This window comes from Triticum aestivum, chromosome 3D (assembly GCF_018294505.1).
Source record: "Triticum aestivum cultivar Chinese Spring chromosome 3D, IWGSC CS RefSeq v2.1, whole genome shotgun sequence".
NCBI classification, from domain to species: Eukaryota; Viridiplantae; Streptophyta; class Magnoliopsida; order Poales; family Poaceae; genus Triticum; species Triticum aestivum.
In genome coordinates this window covers 608,053,921-608,075,253 of record NC_057802.1, presented here as the reverse complement: position 1 = coordinate 608,075,253, position 21,333 = coordinate 608,053,921, and the positions used below count along the sequence as shown (strand labels likewise).

The following is a 21,333-nucleotide window of genomic DNA, read 5'->3' as shown; positions in this document are numbered from 1 at the left end:
TATGCTTACATTATGGATGCTCCCATATCACTAGCAATATTCACTAGTATCTTTTGACACTATCATTTTGATCCTATTGATTCAACATGTGTACGAATGCACACAATCATCAATCGACCCTTCTAAATTATCTTTCCGGCTCAGACGTCATTTTGAACATGAGCTGGTTCTTGACCAAACTATTTATCGTCGATTGTACCTCTGGTCTATTCAGTTTATCCATCCTTGATCAGAGCGTCTGCTTCTGATCCTTCGTTTTGGAAATCATAAATTCCTTTGTTAACTAAGCATTAAATTATTCAGATGTTCTATAATCTGATGCCTTGGCATTCCTTCTTCCTCTGATTGAGTACCGATACTCACATCAGCCCCGTTGTGGACCACCATACCCATTGCCGGGTTATTATCCGACAGTGTCCTTCACAACCAAAATTCTTATGAGTTCTTTACCCGATACATAATGCCTTTGGTAAATTGTATCATCTACGTTTGTCAACCATGCTCTACTTTTGAGCTTGTGTTATTTACTCCTGAAGTTCATGGTATATTTTCTAAGAAGCCCCGATGGGTTGAACCTATGCCTTCCTTAATCTGTGTGAACTCAAAAGTTTTCACGGGTCATACTCCTCTGGTAATTCACCAGGTAGGTTTTGACACTGAAATCATTTTATCTAGAGCAGTGAATGAAAGGTTATGCATTGAAGAAGTGGGAGTCGACCTTGGACTTTGTGTTCATGCCCATGGACACGATGTAGATCTTGTCATGGAAGCTTCTCGTAACAATAATTATCCCCTTGATATAATTTCATCTTATATCTGGGATTTGGTCTTTTGCAATCGTGGTTTTCGACCATATTGTTCTTCTTTGATCCAATTTCTCGAACAAGTTCAAGCACTTGTCTTCTGGAGAGCAATAACCTAGTCCAACCTCTATTTTGATCTGTCATCGAGTATTACCCCCCTGGTATCTTGAAATTATCATGCAACTGCATAACTTCTTATGAGTTCTTCATCAAGTACTACATTCTCACGGATTCCAATTTTTCACGGGCTCTGAGTTATTAAACACTCAAAGACACCAATAACTGAACCGAGTACGCACTATGGTTCAACAACTTTTAGTAATCTTCTTTACTTACGAGTCTGTACCCGATCACGTCATTCCTAGCCTGATCGGCTAGCACAATTTTGGACGATGAGGTAACCTTACGCCGATCTTCCTCATCGTATCATTTCGCCTTGAACACCAAGCTTGATTTCGATGTTGTGTCATACTCTTGGTTCCAATAATCTTTCGCCTCATCATTCCTTTGACTTGATGTCGTCGCCGATCGATTACATATTCATGAAATCTCGCGACAAATGTGTCGTGAACATCATCAACATTCTGAGCTCTTCCAAGATATCTATCGAATTCTTGATGAGAAATACCACCCTTTGCTCTCGATGATTTGTGTTATCATCGACCACTTTATTGCCTTTTGTTCAACACAAACTTGTTCGTGCTTTGTGATATACCTTGAGATCCTTGCTATCCAGCAATTGTTCTTCTTTACCTTGGAGTATTACCATCTTTTATGTCAGGAATGTCGTGAGAATCTCACCACCTCTTGAGAATTCTTGATATAAGTGATACTTCACCATCACCATTCTTTTCTTGGTCCCTGTGTTGTTCCTAACAGGAATACCGACAGATGGACTAGTAATTTTAAAAAAACTTCTAGCAACCTTATTGCTTTGAAGTTAATGGTCAACATTTCATTCTTAGACCATTGGTTATCGAATCGCCATTCTAACATTGTTTGTGCTACCTAAGTCCGTATTTCGGGTGCACCGTCAACCAATGTTCAATCGTGTATGTTTCCTCGAGCATACCTCATTATATCATTTGAACTGACAAAAGCTATCTCCTTGTACACATAATTGTGGAAATCCATCTTTTGGAAATCTCAATGGAATGTCGCTGAGTCCATCAGCCACCTCCTAACCCTCTCCTTGGTTTAATGATGAACTCTTGTTTCGGAACTTGCTTTCATAGTTCATTTTCCCGGGAATCGTACAATGTCATCTCGTCAATTTGCGTTGCACCTTTTCTTCTCAGGCATCCCGTGTCTGAGATATCTTGACACCAATCAGATCTAAATCGCGGTCAGATATGATGGTTGGAACATATTTTCAAGAGTTATAACATCTTTACATGACCGGGTAAGGTGATGTCATGCCTAGCACACCTGGCCGGAGCACCTAGTGTAATAGTTTCCTTTTCTGCAAGGTTATCCATTCATCCATGAGGAAATTGTAAGACTTATTCTACAAGTTGTTCCTGATGGATCCTTCCTACATCCAAAGTCTGACCTTTGCTTGAAGACCATGTCAATGCTATCTCGAAGCATGTCTGTGGTAATCCGATTTTTAATAAGAGCATTTGAAGCACAATGCTAAATTTTCTTTATCATTTATCCTAACATGGTTGTATGGGTAATATCATGAGATTCCTCCCCCCTTACCTAAATGGTTTTCTACTTTCTACCCTGCCACGGATAGCATGCTCTGCTTGTCCTTGGGAAGGATATATCCCTGAAATATGTGTTTAAACACATTTTCCTTTCCATTGTTCTGTTTAATCTGATGATCACCTTTTCCTTTCCATTGTTTTGTTTAACCTTTCTTGTGAATTGTATGATCTAAGCAGTAATAATTCACTGCTTATGTAAACACCTTGGTGTACAACTCTGCCAGTGAGACCTTGTTTCTACTGTTGATGACATTCCGGTAGCCACCGATGGACGGGAACTTTGCCTATTGGTCCGCCTCGTTTCAACGAGCAGGAAAATCGTTCTCTTCGTCCCTCGCCCTTGGTACCGATGTTGTTGCCGACATAACTGATAGGCTATCTCTGACATACCTTGCTTACATGATCGTGCAAGACGTCGCCCTTCCTACTTTTAACCCACATGGTGGGCCCATAACCCATAGTTCCACAGGATCGAAACCTGACTCTCATGCACCCCCCGATGTCAAAGTTATTCCTCGCGCTTGACTTATGTAATTCACGGGCCACCTACCAAGTGATCTACTCTGGTATCAGACGCAATGCTTATTCTCGTTGTTCTGAACCCCCTTCACCTTCTGATTAGGCCATCCAATGATTGCATGCCCATTGGAAACTTCTCATGGTACCTTCTTACTTTGCTCTCGAAATTTTCTTAAGTTTCAGTTCGAGAGTTACTTTCCGCCACCTTCCTCGATGTTAACGACCAGATAGTCAACCTTGCAGAGGTCCGTTCTCCCGAATACCCACCCTTTATTCTTCTGTAAGTACGATGGAGTTCCTGAAGAAAGGATGACGACTTCATCATGATGACTTGAAGCAGAGAAATGAAGACAACAATGTAATGGATCAACTTCTTCGAGAAGAGCATCCAAGGCCAAGAAGATTCGTTAGACTTTCGTAACCAGACCTCTCCCCCTTATTCCACCTCTTAAATCTCGGGACGAGATTTCTTGTAGTGGAGGAGAATTGTGACGCCCGGATAATCAAGCTACAGTAACCCTCTAGTAATGATGCCTTGTCGCCGCTGTTACAGTTGTTAATCTCGCGTTAGTTTGAAACTGGTTCGAATTCAAAATTCAAAATCAGGGCAAACAATAAAAGTTTTCAAACATTAAAACTAAAATGTTCAAAATGGGACAAATAAATCCTAAGCAATAATGGTGGAGAAACCACACTTGTATAAAATGTGTAAATACTCAAAAATGAATAAAACAGCAGCAAAATAAATTAATTAAATGCCTTTTGTATTTTGTAAAATATTAGACTATTTTATTTGGATGTCCAAAGTCATGTGGTAGTAGTATAATTGTTAGACTAATTTAGGAACCAATTATGTATTTTATTCAAACTAAAATAAATAAATAAAACAAAGGGAAATAGATAAAAACCAAAAACTTAAACAAAAGAGAAAAAAAAAAAGAACCCCCCTGGCCAACTGGGCCACGACCCAGCCGGCCGGCCCACCGGCCCAACCGCGCCCCCTGGCCTATATGGCCTGCCGACTCCTGAACCCTAGCCTCTCCCCTCCCCGATCCCCTCTCACTCCCCCTCGCCCTGGATCTAAACGGCGCCCATCCCCGTCGCCCCGCACGATCCCACCACTCCTCCCGCACGACCCCCACTCCTACCGACTGAGACCCCCACTCCCTCTCGTTCTCCAGCGTCAGCAGGCACCCCGCGCCCGATCCCTTGCCGCGCAGGAGCACCACCTCGCCGGCGCACCCGCGCCCGAGGAACCGCCGCAAACCACCGCCACCGAATCAGCAACCCATCGCGTCTGTGAGGTCTGCCTCGTCGCCTTCGTCATCTACACTGGCGCACGCGAGCTAGGACGCCCCAACGACGGCGCCCTCGATGATCTTCTTCGACGACGGCCGCCACATGCCTCGCCTCGATCCACGCCGTCCAGACCATCTCCGGCTCCCTCAAGCATCCCTACGCGACCACAGTGAGCACCGCCACTTCCCCGCAATGTATCGAGCTCGGATTCGAGCTCGAGCGCGCTCACCGCAACGCCCTAGCCTAGTCGCCGCCGCCCCTGTAGTTCGTCCCGTGCCTCTGTGTTCCGCCCCTGCCCGCGTGTCCCCGCGGCCCATGCGCGCCGTGGCCGCGCCCTGCCTCGTTCCGGGGACGCGCTCGTCGCGCCCGCGACCTCCCGTGGCCGCGCCCGGAGTTCTGCTCCCCTGCGCCTGCTCCACTCCCTCTGCGCCTGGCCGCACCCACCTGCGCCCAGCCGCGTGTGCCCGCTCCCGCTGCCGCAACCGCTGCTGCACCGCTCCGCCGCCCTGCGCCACTCCGGTCGGCCGTGCCTCGCCGGCGCCGAACGCCGAGCCCCACCCCGCGGCTGGCCTCGCCCAGTGCCCAGTCGGGCCAACGCTCATGCCCGCACCCGCACCGCCCTGTGCCCGCTAAGGCCTCCGTGCCTTTGACATGTGGGGCCGCCCCCAGAACGTTTAAAAAAAGAACTAGAAAATTAATTAGAAAAATATTAATTAATTAATTAGATAATTAATTAACTTACTTAAATCTGTTAAATTAACATAATGACTTAATTAAACTAATTAAACCTACTTAGTTAGTCTAAGACAATGACGAACGGGCCCACGTGTCGGTTTGACTGGTCAATGGTCACAGTTGACTGCTGACGTCATGATGATGTCAGCAAACACTATTCTGGATAATGTTGATTTAAAATAATTAAATAAATCCTAAAAATGATTTAAATCTTTTAAAATTAATATAAAATAAACCGTAGCTCGGATGGAAAAACTTTGTACATGAAAGTTGCTCAGAACGACGAGACGATTCCGGATACGCAACCCGCTCGTCCGCCACACATCCCTAACATATCGAACTCGCAACTTTCCCCCTCCGGTTCATCTGTCCGAAAACGCGAAACACCGGGGATACTTTCCCGGATGTTTCCCCCCTTCGTCGGTATCACCTCCTACTGCGTTAGGTCGCCCCTAGTACCGCGTATTGCCATGTTATGCTTTGTGATGCTTTGATTGCTCTGTTATTTATTATGTTCCCCCTCCGTTACTTCTTTTCGGTAGACCCCGAGACCGCTGCCGGTACCCCTGTGATCGACTACATCGACGACGAACCCTTCTCTTGCCAGAGCAACCAGGCAAGCCCCCCCCCCTTGATCACCAGATATCGCCTATTCTTCTCTATACTGCTTGCATTAGAAGAGTGTAGCATGTTACTGCTTTCGGTTAATCCTATTCTGCTGCATAGCATGTCATTGTTGCTACAGTTGTTACCCATACCTGCTATCCTACTACTTAGTATAGGATGCTAGAGTTCCATCAGTGGCCTTACACTCTTGTCCGTCTGCCATGCTATACTATCGGGCCGTGATCACTAGGGAGGTGATCACGGGTATATACTATATACTTTATATACATGACACTTGTGGTGACTAAAGTTGGGTCAGCTCGTTGAGTACCCGCAAGTGATTCTGATGAGGGGGCTGAAAGGACAGGTGGCTCCATCTCGGTAGAGGTGGGCCCGGGTTCCTGACGGCCCCCGACTGTTACTTTGTGGCGGAGCGACAGGGCGGGTTGAGACCACCTAGGAGAGAAGTGGGCCTGGCCCTGGTCGGCGTCCGTTGATACTTAATAATAACACGCTTAACGAGTTCTTGGTATTTGATCTGAGTCTGGCCATTTGGTCTATACGCACTAACCAACTACGTGGGAAAGTTATGGGCACTCGACGTCGTGGTATCAGCCGAAGCCTTCGTGACGTCAGCGACTGAGCGGCGCGCGCCGGATTGGAACGTAAGCCTGCTCTTGTATTAAGGGGGCTAGTTCTTCTTTTGGCCGCGTACGCAACGTGCAGGTGTGCAATGGGCGATGGGCCCAGACCCCTGCGCCATAGGATTTAGACCGGCGTGCTGACCTCTCTGTTGTGCCTAGGTAGGGCTGTGACGTGTTGATCTTCCGAGGCCGAGCATGACCCAGGAAAGTGTGTCCGGCCAAAGGGGATCGAGCGTGTTGGGTTATGTGGTGCACCCCTGCAGGGAAGTTTATCTATTCGAATAGCCGTGTCCCTTGGTAAAAGGACGACCCGGAGTTGTGCCTTGACCTTATGACAACTAGAACTGGATACTTAATAAAACACACCCTTCCAAGTGCCAGATATAACCCGGTGATCGCTGTCTAACAGGGCGACGAGGAGGGGATCGCCGGGTAGGATTATGCTATACGATGCTACTTGGTGAACTTATCATGTACTCTCTCCTACATGCTGCAAGATGAAGTTGGCCAGAAGTGTAGTCTTCGACAGGACTAACTATCCCCCTTTTATTCTGGCATTATGCAGTTCAGTCCACCGATATGGCCCTTTACACATACACTCATGCATATGTAGTGTAGATCCTTGCTTGCGAGTACTTTGGATGAGTACTCACGGTTGCTTTTCTCCCTCTTTTCCCCCTTTCCATTCTACCTGGTTGTCGCAACCAGATGTTGGAGCCCAGGAGCCAGACGCCATCGTCGACGACGACTCTTACTACTACGTGTAGGCCGCTGACGACGACCAATAGTAGTTTAGGAGGATCCCAGGCAGGAGGCCTGCGCCTCTTTCGATCTGTATCCTAGTTTGTGCTAGCCTTCTTAAGGCAAACTTGTTTAACTTATGTCTGTACTCAGATATTGTTGCTTCCGCTGACTCGTCTATGATCGAGCACTTGTATTCGAGCCTTCGAGGCCCCTGGCTTGTATTATGATGCTTGTATGACTTATTTTATTTTTAGAGTTGTGTTGTGATATCTTTCCGCGAGTCCCTAATCTTGATCGTACACGTTTGCGTGTATGATTAGTGTACGATTGAATCAGGGGCGTCACAAAATGCCCTGAAAATGGAATATGATTTTTTCTGGAATATTTGAGAATATCTGGCACTGAGAACACAATAGGGGGAGCAAGCACCTGGCCACGAGGGTCCAGGGCGCGCCCACCCCTACAGGGCGCGCCCCCTGCCTCGTGGGCCCACGGTGGCTCCCCTCCACTTATTCCTGCACCCACACACTTCTTCTTCCTCCCAAAAAATCACCATCCAGCTCAAGCACGAGTTCTAGCTCATTTTGCTGCGATTTTCGATCTCCTTGCTCAAAGCACCTCTCACAAAACTGCTTGGGGAAATTGTTCCTTGGTATGTGACTCCTTCATTGGTCCAATTAGTTTTTGTTCTAGTGCTTTATTCATTGCAAATTTGTGCTGCCTAGGTGACCATGTTCTTGAGCTTGCATGTCAAATTTATATGGTTCCAAGTAGTTCTAATGCTTGATATAGGCTCTAGGCACTTGTAGGAGTAGTTGCTATCAATCTTGTTGAGCTTGGTTCACTTTTATTTTGAAGTTACTAAAAATTTCAGAAATTTTTCAGAGGAAGAAATATGCTTAGGAAAATGTTCCAAGGTGGTTCTTCAAGGAAGCAAGGACCCAGGCTTGCAATGCGTGATGCTGACGATGAGCCACCAAGGGACGCTCCAGTGCGGCCTTGTGAATGGCCTTCGGAAAACTTTATGGATCGAGCAGGCATCAAGGAAGAATTTAACGCATATTCGTAATGCTGATCTTGTGAGCTTCGAGGAAGAAAAGTGCCGCCAGTACCACTATCTCACTAGTTCCTTTGTGAGGAGGTTTGAATTTTCATCTTCACGTAATTCTCCAACTGTCCTGTTTGATCTTTATGAAAAATCTTATACGATGGACTTAGATGATTTTACCACTGCTTGCAAACTTCCACAATGGGGTAGTGCTAGTGAACCTCGCAAATCTGAATTTAGAAATTTTCTTGCTAGTATAACTGTGGGGGAATCTAGAGATATAGCACATGCTACCATAGGGAGCATTCATTTTCCTGCTATACATTATTTTGCTCTCTTCATAGGTAGGTGCATAAATGGTAAAGATGAAGCATGTCACATGTGTGTCCCTGATCTCAGTATTCTTAGGAGTGCTGTGTTAGGAGACAAATCTTATAATTTGGGAGCCATTGTTGCACGTAGGTTGCATCATAATAGATTGAATGGAGATTTCTTTGGAGGAATTTATGCAACCCGCCTAGCTAATTTTCTTGGTGTGGACATACGTGAGGATGATATTGAGTTGCCTCCTACTTATTTAGACTTTAATGCTATGGTTCACCACCAGTTTGTCGAGAGGAATGAATCACCTCTCCGGTATCGCTTAATCTTTGACAGACGTCGTGCTGTCCGTATTACTCTCCCTGCTCCTGCCTTCTTTGATTATCAGGCAAAAGGAAGACATTTTATTACCAGAGAGGAGGCAGATGAGTACGAGAGGAGGGTGGAGGCAGCTCGCCGCCACGCTGCAGCCTAGGAGGCAATAACTGCCGCAGCGCAGTACGACCCCGGCTACAACTATGGATATCCGCCAGGCCACCCGTGGCAATAAACCAACTTAGGCCAAAAGCCTAAGCTTAGGAGAGTACGTATTTCTCACCGACATTACATTCATGTTCACACTCTCATTGCTAGACGTCGATGCTCATACTCTTTCACTGTAATATCCATGCTAGTTTATTTTCTTTTTATTGCTTTCTTCTTGTGTGTTTAATAAATCTTAAGAAAAACAAAAAAAATTAGTGTAGCTTTTATCTAGTTTTTCTTTCTAGCTGTAGTAGTAATAATTAAAAAGAAAACCCCAAAATATTTCCCGTTCTTCTTTTGCTTGTTGGGAGCTTTCCTGTGCAAATAATTTTATTTCCTTTCTTTTCTTTGGGGGTCGATAGGAGAAGACCATGATTAAATTGTTGAAGTGGCTCTTATATGCATTATTGTTGATTTAACCAAGAGCCCATATTGCCTTGTCTTCTCCTATTTATTGAATGCTCGCAGATTCCAGCTTAGTCCAATGCACGTTCACTCTTATTATTTTCACATCGTTCGGTCGTGCAAGTGAAAGGCAATTATGACGATATATGATGGACTGACTGAGATGAGAGAAGCTGGTATGAACTCGACCTCTCTTGTTTTTGTAAATATGATTAGTTCATCGTTCCTGATTCAGCCTATTATGAATAAACATGTTTGCAATGACAATTAGAGATCATAGTTGCTTATGCCATGCTTGATTAGCTATGAGTTATAATGGTTTACCTTGTGTGCCAACATGTTATTAAAATGGTTGTGATGTGGTATAGTGGGGTGGTATCCTCCTTTGAATGATTTAAGTGACTTGACTTGGCACATGTTCACACATGTAGTTGAAACAAATCAACATAGCCTTCACGATATTTATGTTCATGGTGGATTATATGCTACTCATGCTTGCACTCAATGTTTATTAATTTTAATGCATGTTCATGACTGTTGTCGCTCTCTAGTTGGTCGCTTCCTAGCCTTTTGCTAGCCTTCACTTGTACTAAGCGGGAATACTGCTTGTGCATCCAATCCCTTAAACCCCAAAGTTATTCCATATGAGTCCACTATACCTTCCTATATGCGGTATCTACCTGCCGTTCCAAGTAAATTTGTATGTGCCAAACTCTAAACCTTCAAATGAAATTCTGTTTTGTATGCTCGAATAGCTCATGTATCAACTAGGGTTGTCCGTATCTTTCATGTTAGGCGGGTTATTCTCAAGAGGAGTGGACTCCGCTCCTCACTCACGAGAAAATGGCTGGTCACCGGGTTGCCCAGTCCCATGCTTTATGCAAACTAAATCAAAATAATTGCAAACAAAACTCCCCCTGGGACTGTTGCTAGTTTGAGGCACTCGTTGTTTCGAGCAAGCCATGGATTGATGCTTGTTGGTGGAGGGGGAGTATAAACTTTAAAATTCTGTTTGGGAACCGCCTATAATGTGTGTAGCATGGAAGATATCGCCATCTCTTGGTTGTTATGTTGACAATGAAAGTATGCCGCTCAAAATATTATTTATCTCTATTTCAAAACCGAGCTCTGGCACCTCTACAAATCCCTGCTTCCCTCTGCGAAGTGCCTATCTATTTACTTTTATGTTGAGTCATCACCCTCTTATTAAAAAGCACTAGCTGGAGAGCACTGCTATCATTTGCATTCATTACTATTAATTTATATTGGGTATGACTATGACTGGATCTCTTTTACCATGAATTACATGTCTAGTCAGTCCTTGATCTTTAAAGGTGCTCTGCATTTATGTTTTGCGGTCTCAGAAAGGGCTAGCGAGATACCATCTTATTATATCATATCATGATTGTTTTGAGAAAGTGTTGTCATCTGAGATTTATTATTATCGCTCGCTAGTTGATTATGCCATTGATATGAGTAAACATGAGACCTAAGAGTTATTGTGAATGTGGTTAGTCATAATTTTTGCTGAAAACTTGGATGCTGGCTTTACATATTTACAACAACAAGATCAAACAGAGTTTGTAAAAGTTTTTCTTTATCACTTTCAGTTTATCAACTGAATTACTTGAGGACAAGCAAAGGTTTAAGCTTGGGGGAGTTGATACGTCTCCGTCGTATCTACTTTTCCAAACACTTTTGCCCTTGTTTTGGACTCTAACTTGCATGATTTGAATGGAACTAACCCGGACTGACGTTTTTTTCAGCAGACTTTCCATGGTGTTATTTATGTGCAGAAACAAAAGTTCTCGGAATGACCTAAAACTCCACGGAACATATTTTTGGAAAATATTAAAAATATTGGAAGAAAAATCCATGTCAGGGGGCCCACACCCTGTCCACGAGGGTGGGGGCGCGCCTGCCCCCTGGGCGCGCCCCCTGCCTCGTGGGCCCCCTGACGCTCCACCGACCTCAACTCCAACTCCATATATTCACTTTTTGGGAGAAAAAAATCAGAGAGAAGGATTCATCGCGTTTTATGATACGGAGCCGCCGCCAAGCCCTAAAACCTCTCAGGAGGGCTGATCTGGAGTCCGTTCGGGGCTCCGAAGAGGGGAATCCGTCGCCGTCGTCATCATCAACCATCCTCCATCACCAGTTTCATGATGCTCACCGCCGTGCGTGAGTAATTCCATCGTAGGCTTGCTGGACGGTGATGGGTTGGATGAGATCTATCATGTAATCGAGTCAGTTTTGTTAGGGTTTGATCCCTAGTATCCACTATGTTCTGAGATTGATGTTGCTATGACTTTGCTATGCTTAATGCTTGTCACTAGGGCCCGAGTGCCATAATTTAAGATCTGAACCTATTATGTTTTCATGAATATATGTGAGTTCTTGATCCTATCTTGCAAGTCTATAGTCATCTACTATGTGTTATGATCCGGCAACCCCGAAGTGACAATAATCGGGACCACTCCCGGTGATGACCGTAGTTTGAGGAGTTCATGTATTCACTATGTGTTAATGCTTTGTTTCGGTACTCTATTAAAAGGAGGCCTTAATATCCCTTAGTTTCCATTAGGACCCCGCTGTCACGGGAGGGTAGGACAAAAGATGTCATGCAAGTTCTTTTCCATAAGCACGTATGACTATATTCAGAATACATGCCTACATTACATTGATGAATTGGAGCTAGTTCTGTGTCACCCTATGTTATGACTGTTACATGATGAACCGCATCCGGCATAATTCTCTATCACCGATCCAATGCCTATGAGCTTTTCACATATTGTTCTTCGCTTATTTACTTTTCCGTTGCTACTGTTACAATCACTACAAAACCCAAAAATATTACTTTTGCTACCGTTACCGTTACTTCCATATTACTTTGCTACTAAATACTTTGCTGCAGATACTAAGTTATCCAGGTGTGGTTGAATTGACAACTCAACTGCTAATACTTGAGAATATTCTTTGGCTCCCCTTGTGTTGAATCAATAAATTTGGGTTGAATACTCTACCCGCGAAAACTGTTGCGATCCCCTATACTTGTGGGTTATCAAGGATGTCATTGGATTTTGTGTTGGCTTCATTCCTGGCCTTAATAAGATTGGTCTCCCTAAATCGCGGTATGAGGGGAGACTGACTGGAAAAGGCACGCTTGGAGGGGACTCAATAATATGCAGGGACGGACATTCTTGGTCTGAAGCACACTACACAGTTCTACATAACTCTACCTTGGTGACCCCCTATGTCGATGAACACAAGAACAGTCTGCGCTCCAAACACCCGGAGCAGTGTGACGACTGGATTACATGTGAACACATCAGGACTTTCGGCGGTTGGTTGGAAACACGTCTCAGAGGTGATAACACTATTTGTGATGATCTGTACGTACTCGTTGTCCAGGGGACCATCTTCGACTGTATTGACTTACAAAGGATACGAGATAAATGGGAATACATTTTACACGATCGCCCAAGATCAAAAGAGCACCAACGAAAACAGCGGTGTCCGCTTTGATGCAGCAACCAAGAGGGGAAAGGACACATATTATGGTTACATAGTGGACATATGTGCTGCATGTCGAAAGTAGTACTAATCCAAACTTGATCAAGTTAGGATTAGTATTACTTTCGACATGCACCACATGTTGCCTTCACTTCAATGTAAGCCATGTTTAGGCATAGCAGTAGCATTGGTAAACCAAGCACGGAGATAAGAGAGGACACTTCTCTCTATTAGCTAGCTAACACCCTAAATTAACCCCTCAAAACCCCCTAAACCACCCCCTTTCAAAAAAAACCTCAGCTCCTGCCAGCTGCTGACGCGTGGATGCCTTTTGGTCCCGGTTGGTGCTACCAACCGGGACCAAAGGCCCTCCTACCTGGGCTCGCCGCAGCGGCCACGTGGAGGCCCATCTGACCCGGTTGGTGTAAGAACCGGGACTAAAGGTTTAGGGCTTTAGTACCGACCCTTTAGTCCCGGTTCCCCATGAAGGAAATATGCCCTAGAGGCAATAATAAAGTTATTATTTATTTCCTTATTTCATGATAAATGTTTATTATTCATGCTAGAATTGTATTAACCGGAAACTTGATACATGTGTGAATACATAGACAAAACAGAGTGTCACTAGTATGCCTCTACTTGACTAGCTCGTTGAATCAAAGATGGTTAAGTTTCCTAGCCATAGACATGAGTTGTCATTTGATTAACGGGATCACATCATTAGAGAATGATGTGATTGACTTGACCCATTCCGTTAGCTTAGCACTTGATCGTTTAGTTTTCTGCTATTGCTTTCTTCATGACTTATACATGTTCCTATAACTATGAGATTATGCAACTCCCGATTACCGGAGGAACACTTCGTGTGCTACCAAACGTCATAACCTAACTGGGTGATTATAAAGGTGCTCTACATGTGTCTCCGATGGTACTTGTTGAGTTGGCATAGATCGAGATTAGGATTTGTCACTCCGATTGTCGGAGAGGTATCTCTGGGCCCTCTCGTTAATGCACATCACTATAAGCCTTTGCGAGCAATGTGACTAATGAGATAGTTGCGGGATGATGCATTACGGAACGAGTAAAGAGACTTCCCAGTGACGAGATTGAGCTAGGTATTGAGATACCGACGATCGAATCTCGGGCAAGCAACATACCGATGACAAAGGGAACAATGTATGTTGTTATGCGGTTTGACCGACAAAGATCTTCGTAGAATATGTTGGAGCCAATATGAGCATCCAGGTTCCGCTATTGGTTATTAACCGGAAACGAGTCTCGGTCATGTCTACATAGTTCTCGAACCCGTAGGGTCCGCACGCTTAACGTTCGGTGACGATCGGTATTATGAGTTTATGTGTTTTGATGTAACGAAGGTAGTTCGGAGTCCCGGATGAGATCGGGGACATGACGAGGAGTCTCTAAATGTTCGAGACGTAAAGATCGATATATTGGACAACTATATTCGGACACCGGAAGTGTTCCGGGTGGTTTCAGAGAAAACCGGAGTACCGGAGGGTTACCAGACCCCCCCGGAGAAATAGTGGGCCTTATGGGCCTTAGTGGAGAGAGAGAGAGAGGGCTGGCTAGGGTAGGCCGCGTGCCCCTCCCCCTCTGGTCCGAATTGGACTAGGAGAGGGGAGGCGGCGCCCCCCTTTCCTTCTCCCTCTCCCCCTTCCTTTCCCCCTCCTAGTAGGAGTAGGAAAGAGGGGAGTCCGACTACTACTAGGAGGAGGACTCCTCCTCCTGGCGCGCCCTACAGGGCCGGCCGGCCTCCCCCCTTGCTCCTTTATATACGGGGGCAGGGGCACCTCTAGACACACAAGTTGATCTGTTGATCTTCTCCAGCCGTGTGCGGTGCCCCCCTCCACCATATTCGACCTCGGTCATATCATAGCGGTACTTAGGCGAACCCTTGCGTCGGTAGCTTCATCAACATCGTCACCATGCCGTCGTGCTGACGAAACTCTCCTTCGAGCTCTACTGGATCGTGAGTTCGCGGGACGTCACCGAGTTGAACGTGTGCTGAACACGGAGGTGCCATACGTTCGGTACTGAGGATCGGTCGATCGTGAAGACGTACGACTACATCAACCGCGTTGTCATAACGCTTCCGCTTTCGGTCTACGAGGGTATGTGGACACACTCTCCCCTCTCGTTGCTATGCATCACCATGATCTTGCGTGTGCGTAGGAAAATTTTGAAATTACTACGTTTCCCAACACCCCAACCGGGACAAATGGGCCTTACGAACCGGGACAAATGGCCCTTTTTCTACTAGTGAGGCCAAGCCAAGTCTGAATCTCCATCCACACTCTCACTGCGAACCGACACTGCAAGAGGAGGTGAGCCGCGCGTCTCTTGAACCTGCTTGCTAAGAGGGCAAATGATGTAGGGTAGAGACCCTAGGTGGCCCAATATTCACAAATTGCGGTTGATTTGAGGAGGAACACGAGGGGAAAACATGAGAAATCACAAAGGAAACACTCTGACAAGGTCCACACCAAGTACTCCTCAAATCACAAGCAATACATGGGATGCATCAAGATCCAAGCACAACAAGGGAAATAAAGATACAAAAGTGGTTCGTCCAAATCTCTAGGAGAGATGGGTCTTGATAATCGTATGGAGGGGATTCTCCACCCTTAAGAGGGTTTGCTACTATGATGGGGATTCTTCTCCCATATGAGGGCTTGATGATTCACTTGGGGAATCCTTCTCCCTTAGGAGGCCTTGTTGATCTAAGATGAGACCCTACTCCCTTAGGAGGAAACCCACAAGGGGCGATACATGAGCAAAGCTATATGGTTTAGTTCTAACCTTTGCTAACCCTAGAATGGAGGAGGGGGTATATATAGTGCAAGCCACGAAGGGTTAGGTGAGGGGTGAAAAGGGTACATGGGCCGCCTCCCAAGACACTGCGCGTAGGCAGGCCAGAAGTTCTGGGAAACGGAAGTTTCGGGCAAGTTCCAGGGCGAGTTCCAGGCTTTCCAAAGAGTTCACACAACCGCGCGTGAGGGAGGCAATAAGTACCCTACGTTCTGCTTGTTTTTATTGCGTTGGGGTGTAGTACAAAGTACATGTACCTACCAAGAGATTGTAATGTGTCATCTACGAACTTGGCCCCTCGGTTTATATAGGTACCGAGGGTCCCAGGGTTGCAGGATCTTAGTCGACTACATACGATGAGACATGATTTCTCATGGATACGTCATCTTGGAGTTTATGTCAAGTCTTCAGGATCTTCCTTGTAGCCGTCATGGGTTGCTTGGAGAGGCCCAGGACGGAACCGACACGTGGGTCCTCCGCCCAACTAGGCGGGACACCGTCGCAATGATTAGACAGGGATGAGGCAAGGGCACGGAGAGTTAGCGAAGGAATAGCAACTATGTTTTCCTTCTTCGAAGAATGTGTACAACGTGGAGTCCCATAGCCTCCGGAGGGGCGAGAACGGATCAAATGCGCATTGGATAGTGCTATTCTCACTTTCATTTTCATATTTACGAAACAAAAAAACAGATGTTATGGGATACGAATGCGGGACCAGTGTTACTCAAATATGGAATTATGGATACATATCGGATGTTTACTTGATTCGAAATGGATAAGAACATGTTAGTCAAGGAAAACAAGTCAATGGCTATGTGCCACAAAATGATCAATTTGACTTTGGTTTTTATGTGCCATTCTTTGGTTTGGGAATTAATTGTATTTTTCTTCCAAGTCTTTATCATGGCTTCAATGCGTATTGCGGAGGGGGTCGAGCAAAGCGGCACTAGTGGTTTGCCCATGTAGGCGGGTCCTTCTAGTTTTGGAAAGGTTTCATTTTTTTCTCTACCTGGTTTTTTCATGTTTTGTTTTTTGTTCATTTTTATAATTGCTTAAATATTTATTTTTAATTCATGAATATTTTTGGAATTTCAGTAACATCATTTAAATTCTTGAACATTTTCTTCAGAATTGTGAATGTTTTCTTAAAACGGTGAAGGTTTCTTCATATCCGTGAACTTTGTAAAAATTTGCAAACAGTGTTCTAAATCCGCAAAGATTTTTTAAAATTCATGGCCCTTTTAAAAAATTCATGAACAATTATAAAATTAGTGACCTTTTTTCCCATATTCGTGAAGAATTTTTTAATTTGCAAACATTGTTTAAATTCAATAATATATTTCGATTACTTTGAAATGTCTCAGAGATTCACAGTAAAAATTAAAAATCATGAATGCTTTAAATTTTGTTGAAAAGAGTGTGAATGAAACGTTTGTTCCAATATTGTCATGCGGTGCCCATGACCCAACTAGACCCTTTACATGCAGGGTCCACTTTGAGGGGAAAAAACACCCTGGAGCTTTCGCAGGCCTCTATTCCGAGAGAAAAAAAAATGCTACTGACGGTAAGAATTCTCGAATATGGATATTGGATTCAAATGATCCACGGTCACTTCTCAATCTTAGTTTTTTTTGCGAATAATTTTCAATCTTAGTTGTTGGAGCCCCGGCAGCCTTTGGGTCGTGACACGAGGAGAAACCGATGAGGAGACCACATCGAGAGCCCTGCCCTGCCTGTGTCCATCCGGTAGCTGCAGTCTGCCGTCCGATTCAACACAGTATCAGATTTTATAAGTCTTTTTTTTTTGAATCTAGATTGCATGTCCCGAGAAAAAATAAACTTCGGAAAGATGAAATGCATAGTAAGTGCTGCTTAAACACAAATACTGCAGGACAACAACGACCCTGAGGTGAATAAGCAGGAAAAAAAGGTTCAGAAGGGCCCGTAATGTAATTATAAGAAAAATGTAGCATTCGCACAGCAAAATACTCCTGGATAGCATAGCACGATGGCAAGCTCAAGCCCATCATCTAGAAGGGCTGCAAGTCAAAAAAAAAAAAAAAAAAAAATCTAGAAGGGCTGGAGATGCTCTAACCGTCCAAGAAAAGGAATCTCAAAAGGAATCGTGCAAGAAAAGGAAACAGACCATTGGGGAAATCTACAATACGCATCCAGAAACAACAAGAAGCAAATTGTGTCCGGCATTTCGACATGCACTGCACTGCGCAGCCCAAGTTATTAACAGCGATTGTGCTACGCATCAACCATCTATCCGAGAAGGTTAACAGCTGAACTTGAAACAATGATACTCCCTCCGTCCCAAAACAAAGTTAAGACACTTATTTTGGGACCGAGGGAGTAGATGGTAATAATTGCCAACCGTGCAACAGAGAAATGCAACAAGATATTCATATATTTTAAGGGTCTATGTTACAACCAGCAACACAGACAATCAACATTCACGGTGGTAGATGCATGAAGATAACTGAATTATAAAAGAGAACTTCATTGAGAAGTTGGATATGATGCATCGTGCAAGAATTAAATTCAGTAAGGAGTGCTCCAAGGTACTTATTCTACAAGTCAGGTGCAGCTTGCAACCCAGCACGGGGAATAATCTGCATCTTCTCATTGTGCTACAACAAAAGGGTGAAAACAGGAAACACGCTGAAACTCGACAGTTACGAAAACCACTGATCAAGCGGTCGAATCAATTCTCCAGTTCAACAAGTAGTGATACGAGGCATAAAGATTGATAAACATCAAGAAGACCACTTAATAAACGGAATGAAGCAGAGGCCATGAGGCGGATCAGCTGGCAGATATTTCAGAAGCAGAGCAAAACAGCTTGGTAATTTTGGCATCAACACAGGCAGTAGCCACAAAAGGTTATCAAAAAAAGCATAGCTTCCATCTCAACAACGTAACAGTCACCTCTGATCAACACCTAAAGGAAGAGATCATAGAAATTGCAGCTCATGAGGATACGAAAACTAGGCTGTTAGGAAGCACCGCCTCACTCAACACGTCAGATGAATGGCCAAGCGTCCACAGCACAACATTCTGGTGCCGTGAAGAAACCATGCGGAACAAGAGTTTGTTTGAGCCGATGCTTACAGGCACATGAGTCTTGGAAGCTAGCAACCAGTTCACCAGAGGTGTCAAGGTAAAACAGCCAATGACCGATACTGACCAACAAGAACACGTCCCCAAAACCCGACGGAACATTCGCATCGAAACTGTTGCTTTGGTATCACGACCCACCATTGAAACTAACATCGGATGGTGAAGGCAAATGGGTCGCTCACAGAAAAATTCCGGACACAATTTGCCTCTTGTTATAAAGATTTGAGGGAAGGGCTGGAGATGCTCTAACCACACGGCTTGCATCCAGCATTCTCTACAGAACATGGCCACATCAAGAACTGAATTCACCAGATTTCATCACAAACCGAAAGCCGATCAGCCATTCAGATCATCATGTAGTCTCTCTATCAAGAAGGAAATCAATTAAAAGTGCACGTCCAGAAAGACACATCCACACACTAATTTTGTCATGGTCTGAAGAAATAAGCATTCAGATGAATCCACATCCACACATTTTATTCATAAAGTGTATCCATCCATTCGTAAATCAGAAAGAAAGAAACAGGGTCTGAAGAGGAATGAATAACTTCTTCATTAATTTTATTCACACATGATTGATAGATTCAGGTCATGATAATCCATGAATTTTTGACAAATTAGACAGACAGTCACCAGATATATACACAGGGACACGACCAATTAACATGACAACAGAGCAGTATACACACAGGGACACGATCATCAATTAACAGGAACAGAGCAGATGCGGATGGAAGGGAATTGCGCAGCGGCAGCAGAGGCGGAGGGATGCGGACGGCTGACCTCTGTTGCACGTCTTATTATTTGCAAACTGAATGAGATCAGACCACGATCCAGTCCTCCTCCCCGTCGGAGAACTCGAGCGCGATGGTGATGCCCTGCACCACGCAGAACCCGTCGTCGTCCTCCTCCTCCTCGTCGGCGTCGTCAGTGATTTCAGCATCGTGCTCCTCGATTTCATCGCTGGGTGTTACTGCTGCCGTGCCATCGGCGTCGTCTTCTGGGCCGCCCGGCGCAGGGGCCGCGCGGGCCTGGAGGCCGACGATGAGGTCGTACAGGTCGGAGATCCCCCTTGGGGGGGCCTGAAGATCTGCGCCGTCATCGTCCTCCTCCTCGTCCTCGGCGTGCCAGCTGTTGCCGCCGGCGAGGTAGGCGAGCACGGCGGACGCGGAGGCGCCCTTGTAGTCGGGCACGCCGCCGGTGCGGGCGGCGGCGGCGGCGGGGTCCCCGTCGACGAGGCGCCAGGAGACGAGGCGGTGGTTGAGCGCGACGTCGGAGGCGCGCAGCTTGTGGGCGCCCTTGGCCTTGTCCCGGGCCTTGGCGGCGGGGTGCACGTGGCAGCCGGCGCACCGGGGCCGCCGGCACCGGCCCGTGTCCCTGGACGCGTTGGTCGGCTTGGACGGCGCCCTGGCGTAGGCGACGCCGGCGAGCTCCAGCGCCGCGGCCGCCGCGTCGCCGTTGGTGCCGCCGGCGACCCGCAGCAGCTTGTTGCGGTTGACCCGGACGGCGCCGTGCTGGAACCCCTCCCTCTTCATCGGCGAGATCGCTTGGTTGCTTGGCTGAGAAGGGAGAAAGGAGGAGACTTTGGGGGAAGTGGTGGATGGTCGGTGGGTGGATGGACGCAGCAAGGTGAGACTCGTACAAGGCGAGAGGAGAGGAGGAGGAGAGGCGTGGGACAAGTGTGGTTGGTTGGGCAAGTGTGTGGGGATCGCCAAGGGGAGGGCGGTTGGTGGTGGGGTGTGGTCAAGGGCGGTGTGGGCACGCAAGGCTCTAAATTTTTCTTCTCATATCCATCCGTAACCAAAATGGCTTTTAATAAGAAGAAGAAAGGAGACGAGGCAAATGGGGTCGGGATTGATAAGTAATCGCACATTCGCACATATGCGGTATCGTCCCGGAATGTGCTACGCCGTGTACACGGATCTTGTGCCAGTCTTCAGTTTTGCAGCAAAGCCACCGACTCCCTCAATTACTTGTCACGGAAATAGATGAGAAATGAAGAGAAACAAGAAAGATTGAAGTGAAAGGATTGATTTCATTGATAGTGACTGCAGGTACTTATATGTCCCGAGCCGTCGTGTTTACATGCCGATTACAAGGTTCGCGTCGTTTCGGAAAGACACAACGCTGGTTTGAAAAAAACATGGCGATGGTTCGCTATCTACTGCGTCTGGACAACGCCAGGATTCTAACTACCGGTTAGAATATTCTAAAGAATCTGCTAATCGCCTAATTAGCCAAATACTAATACTATTATATTCCTAACAAGAAAATTCCAAACTGAGGGAGTAGAACATATTTCATGCTTAAGAAGTACTCCTATTAAAAAAAAAGGAAAACTCAAATCTATGCACTGCATTCTTCACTGCGTGTTTCATACTCTTAGGGAACAGAAATGAGTTGGAAATATTGCATGGACACATGCATCAGTTCAGATAATTCCCAGTCTGATGCTTGAGCATATCCTTTTTTTTTTTTTGCGGCAAAATGCTTGAGCATATCCT

The 21,333-nt window shown here is 45.6% G+C and overlaps 1 protein-coding gene across 1 annotated transcript; it reads right to left on the bottom strand.

Annotated features, from left to right (window-relative positions):
- Window positions 1–19,359: 19,359 nt before the first annotated feature.
- On the bottom strand, window positions 19,360–20,590 carry LOC123080923 (uncharacterized). The gene has a single exon (XM_044503871.1). The coding sequence runs from the start codon at window positions 20,362–20,364 to the stop codon at window positions 19,651–19,653; it is 714 nt and encodes a 237-aa protein (XP_044359806.1). The 5' UTR covers window positions 20,365–20,590; the 3' UTR covers window positions 19,360–19,650.
- Window positions 20,591–21,333: the final 743 nt, after the last annotated feature.